This window comes from Zophobas morio, unplaced genomic scaffold, assembly GCF_036711695.1.
Source record: "Zophobas morio isolate AGI-343-1 ecotype UQ-CSIRO unplaced genomic scaffold, CSIRO_AGI_Zmor_V1 ptg000108l, whole genome shotgun sequence".
In the NCBI taxonomy this organism is placed as follows: domain Eukaryota; kingdom Metazoa; phylum Arthropoda; class Insecta; order Coleoptera; family Tenebrionidae; genus Zophobas; species Zophobas morio.
Genome location: NW_026972213.1, coordinates 4,028,219 through 4,033,187, shown reverse-complemented (window position 1 = coordinate 4,033,187; position 4,969 = coordinate 4,028,219). Strand labels below are relative to the sequence as shown.

General features: G+C 33.5%; 1 protein-coding gene across 1 annotated transcript; it reads left to right on the top strand.

Moving 5' to 3' along the window:
* Positions 1 to 3,754: 3,754 nt before the first annotated feature.
* LOC135144768 (ras-like GTP-binding protein rhoA) lies at positions 3,755 to 4,480 on the top strand. The gene has a single exon (XM_064076842.1). It carries the CDS (start codon positions 3,793 to 3,795, stop codon positions 4,369 to 4,371), a length of 579 nt encoding a protein of 192 aa, XP_063932912.1. The 5' UTR covers positions 3,755 to 3,792; the 3' UTR covers positions 4,372 to 4,480.
* Positions 4,481 to 4,969: the final 489 nt, after the last annotated feature.

Here is a 4,969-nt window from a genome sequence, read left to right as displayed (position 1 = left end):
TTAATAAACTAGAAAATTAAATGCTTTTTCAAACACGCTTCATTAAAAAGAAGCCTGCGAAACAAAAGTGAAACGCAGAAAAAGATAATTTACTTTTTGTGTAACGTTTCCCGCCTTTTGTCAGGTCTTTATGTAAGATTTTCTTTGAAGAAAGTGCCTGCCTATCTGTCAGCATAGATTTCATCCAGTAATGGCAAAGCAAACAAACCGATCCTGCAATTGATCGTTGTAACCGGAAGCAGCACTCCGGTCCCGGAAACACCTCAACATTGTGCTCAAACAATGCTTGCTCCTTTCCAGCCCTCCCTCGACTACAAGCACACCTTAATAAGCCGCACAAGGTAAGTGCTTGTTACAGCGTATAATTCCGTTATCCGGGTGTAATAATCTTTCAGTCTTAGAGTTGGAATGAACTCATCATATATATGGTTCGATTGGGAACACCGAGGAAATTTAGATGTAATTGTGTTTTTAAGTTTTAAGAAAAATGTGCACCCTCTAAGAAAATAGTATGTTATATTTATAAGTGAGAGAAATGCTATATTATAAGCGAGTGAGAATGTAGCGTCACTAGTTATGACACGTTAATGAATTCAAAAAAATAAGTTCTACAAGACCTGTAAAAAATCTGTATAGTGTGTCGTTAAAAAATAAGTGATAACTATGTGGTAGAGAAAAAAAAAATATATGAAGTCATGTACCTTCTCAGGCGGTTACTGGTATTACTTGTCAATACTTATTTATTTTAATGTATAGAGGTTATCATGAATGCAAATTTGCAAAATCATTTTTTTTTATTTCTCAAGGAACCGGGATTTGTTGCACTGCACTCCAGGGGCGAGGGAAGTCCTGTCGAAATAACTTTCGACCAACTTTTTTTTCTTGCATTGGTAAGGCGCTGTGATTAGTTTTCTTTTGTGCTATGACTAGTGTTATCCATATTGATGACGTCATCACAAATTTCTATTTTCCAAGCGTAAGCTAAGGAAGTATAGTAGTCGAGTCCATCGGACGAATGGCCACTTCTATATTTTCTCGACGTTTCATGATCCCTACAGTACGAAAAAAAGTAGTCTCCCGTTTCCGTCTGTCTGTCTGTCTGTCTATCTGGTGTTTGTATCCATTTTTATTGGACACGTAAGATCAATTGTTGTCAAATTTTGTATGTATATTAGAAATGTAATGTAGATGGCTAAATGCTAACCAAAATTTGGTTAATCATCCCCACCAACAATTTGATGACGTCATCTCAATGAATTGGTGGGCTCGATGCCGAACTTGGCCCTTTCTTGTTTTTCTTGCATTGGTAATGCGCTGTCACTACCTTTCTTTTGTGATATGGCTAGTATGATCCATGTTGATGACGTTATCACAAATTTTTTATTGGTCAAATTAAGAACGAGTTACCCCATTTTTCCAAAATGTGAGAATACGCATGTCTTTATATAAATAAGATTTATAATATTCAGAACATTTTATTCAATTGTGGTCTAATTAGTAATTTTAGTCCTTTATTTTGAGAAGACAAATTTATTCAAATCAAACTAATGTCTACGTGACATTCTTTCGACGTGTAAACATATATAAACACTTGAACTTCAGATTGCTATTACCTAGTGTTGAAGGACATTTTATCCCGTTAGTTATGTGCTTTAAATATATTTTATATCGTCTGTACGGCGCAAGGGCTGCGGGATGTTATCTATGCCGCTGACTTTTACTTTATAGAGGTTATTACAAAACGAAAACCGTAAAATCATTTTTTTTAAAGAGCTAGATTTGTCGGACTTCAAAAACGAGGGGAGTTCTGTCGAAATAATGTTCGACCATTTTTTTTTTGTTGTAGTGGGTTCCTATGTGAAAAGGAGGGGACTCCCTAAACTGAGCAGAAGAAGAAGCCACAAAAGTCAAATTCTTGGGGTACATTTTTATGGGCTGTTGGTTATTTTAAAAATTTTCTTAAGCATTCATTTTTTCCTAAGATTTGTGTTTCTCGTCTCTGTTATTATTAAGAACAAATTATGAGTAAACATATAATATTGAAGATTCAAACTATGATCAACTATGATCAACCAGCCATATGTACGGCATATTTTTGTCAATGAGTCTACGTCAATAGTTGTTACACTAACAATTTTAAATTCTACAGGGTGTTATTGAGAGGTACGTACAACAAAATTGACAGTTCTCCGCGAAGTCTAAGAAGCCTGAAAAACTTATTTTGTGTTAACAAAATTATAAGGAGAAAATTAACTGTTATCCAACCTTTTTAGACGCTACTGAAGGATAAATAGGTAAAATTAATTTATTTTAGTAAATCCCAGCAACTGTAACAATAAAACTTTTGCCAAGACTAAATGTAGAAAAGTAACGAGAGATGATCTTTTTATCAGAGGCGTACAACGAATTTGGACATAAATTTTAATAATTTTTATCTCTGAAAAGAGAACACTTTTACCTGAACTTTTTTTAACTTTTAGCACACATACTTCGAGACCAATTGCCGATTTAATTTTGTACGTACCTTTCAATAACACTCTGTATAATATTTGAACAAAGGCAGTGGTTTCTTAGTTCTCTTCTATTTAGAAACCCACTCACTGGGAACATCCCCACTTCCATTACTCACTCTCGGCCTTTTCACTCTCTTTTTCGTTTCGGAGGAGATTAACCGTCAGTGTCCTTTTTCCCTTTCCCGACCTTTCCGGTCTCCTTGTCTCTAAAAGCCTTGCAGATTTCATTTTTGCCATCGACTTCAATATCTGCTACATAAGTTTCGAACATAGTGGGTACCTATGTACTCTTCAGTGTACATATCTTTGGCAAATGCTAACAATTCGTTTCAATTTTTTTGAAAATTGACACCATCTACCCGAAACACGTCTTTGTGTTACCAAATGTGGTTGCGAAAGCTTTCGATTTGATTTCACAGCTTCAACACAAAGCTGCAGGGGAGCTATAACAATAAATTTTTGTTTATTTGTTTAGAACAAAAAACATTTATCAAAATTTGGAAAAGACCTCTAAGTAATGTCAGAGACAAACTGTAAAATTGATGGTTTGTATTTTTTTTTTTGCTGCAATGTATATTCATGCAAAGTTAAAAATAAATTGTATTGTATACCATTAATTTGTTGGAGGGGACAAACAAATAAATTGTGGTTAGCGTTTTTCATCTCCGAAATAATCATAAATTGATTTACAGTCACATAATAGACAATACGGGGACAAACAGAGAGAAACGGACAACTAGTAATTTCAATGTTTCATATTTCGCAACAAACTAAAGTGTCTAAACTAAACTTTTTACATTTTTACATTAAATCTTAACGTAAGTATTTACTTTCGAAATCATTTAAGTATAAATTTTTGAGATAGATCATGTGGTCACCTTTCTAGACCCATCGGTCAGGTGTGCAATTGAAACGGTTCACGTAAACGGCATGGCCAACTAGAGCAGAAAATTAAAAAATCACACGGTATTTTATAGACAGACAAATTTCTTTGAACTAAGTTTTTTTTCTGTTTTCACACTTGAAACACTGACATAATTTGTAAATTTTTATTTCAAATTCCGTATACCACCATATATCTTTTAAACCGCATTACCTTTACCTTTAATTTACTGTTACACATTTGCTAGCGATAGCATCTACAACTGTTCAGATAAGGCTTATCTTTTATCAATTGATTAGGACATAATTCTCGTTAAAGATCAAAGCGTCTAATTTTGATTTATCTCCGTCAACTGACAAATGTACCGAATTAGTTTATCAGTGTTAATATTTCGAAATGTCCATCCAGAAGAAACTAATAGTCGTGGGTGATGGTGCGTGTGGAAAAACCTGCCTTTTGTTAGCATTTGCCAAAGACATATACACTGAAGGATACATACCCACTGTGTTCGAAACTTATGTAGCAAATATTGAAGCTGACGGCAAAAATGTCGATTTGTGTCTTTGGGACACTGCCGGGCAAGAGGACTATGCTCGTTTAAGAGCCCTCCAATATCCGGGAACAGACGTTGTTTTGATTTGCTTTTCTGTAGCATGGCCAGATTCTTTGAAAAATGTTTACGATCGGTGGTGGCCTGAAGTGAAACACTTTTGCCCGAATGTGCCCATTTTGCTAATTGGTACAAAAAGTGACATAAGAGAAGACAAACAAGAACTAACAATGCTAGAGCAGATGAAGAAGAGACCAGTAACAAGAGAAGACGCGGAAGCTGTCGCTAAGAGAATAAGAGCAATGACCTATCTTGAATGTTCCGCAAAGACTAGATTCAATATTCACACTGTGTTTGCGGAAGCAACTAGAGCTGCGATTAGTCAAAAGAAGAAAAGATATAAACCTAACTGTGTATTAATTTAATTTTAAAAATGACAAATATGTGTAGTGGCATAAAAAATAATAGAAAAACGTAATACATATTTTGATCTTGAGTGAATTACGTTTAGAAAGTTACAAATTTTTGTTCAAAAGTAGATCTAACTTTGACACTAGCAGTGGTTTTATTTTTGTTTCATCTTCCCAAAATCTTTTATTTGTTTATTAATCTCTTCATGTTTCTCCTCACTTTGTGTTTATTACTACTTCAAATATTTTCTTTATGTTTGCTTCTTCAAGACAGGAAACTGAAAAGTTGAATGGATGAAAACTTGGACAACTATTAAATTTGTGTAGCATCTTCTAAAATACAAGAATCTTGTATTAAAGTAATATTATATTTTATAAATCATTTTAGTTACTTACCTATTAAATTAATATTCAATATCAATTTTTAAGAAACTTTACTTTTCATAGTTTCATAATGGATGTTTCTGTTGTCCAAATTGTACTTTGAATTTTTTAAATATTTTGATCTATAGCTTTATCAAAGTTAAGATTTTTTTAATAATATTGTTTACTATGACGTCAGATAATAAAAAATATATTAAGTAGGTGCTCATATCAAGATAACAGAATTATT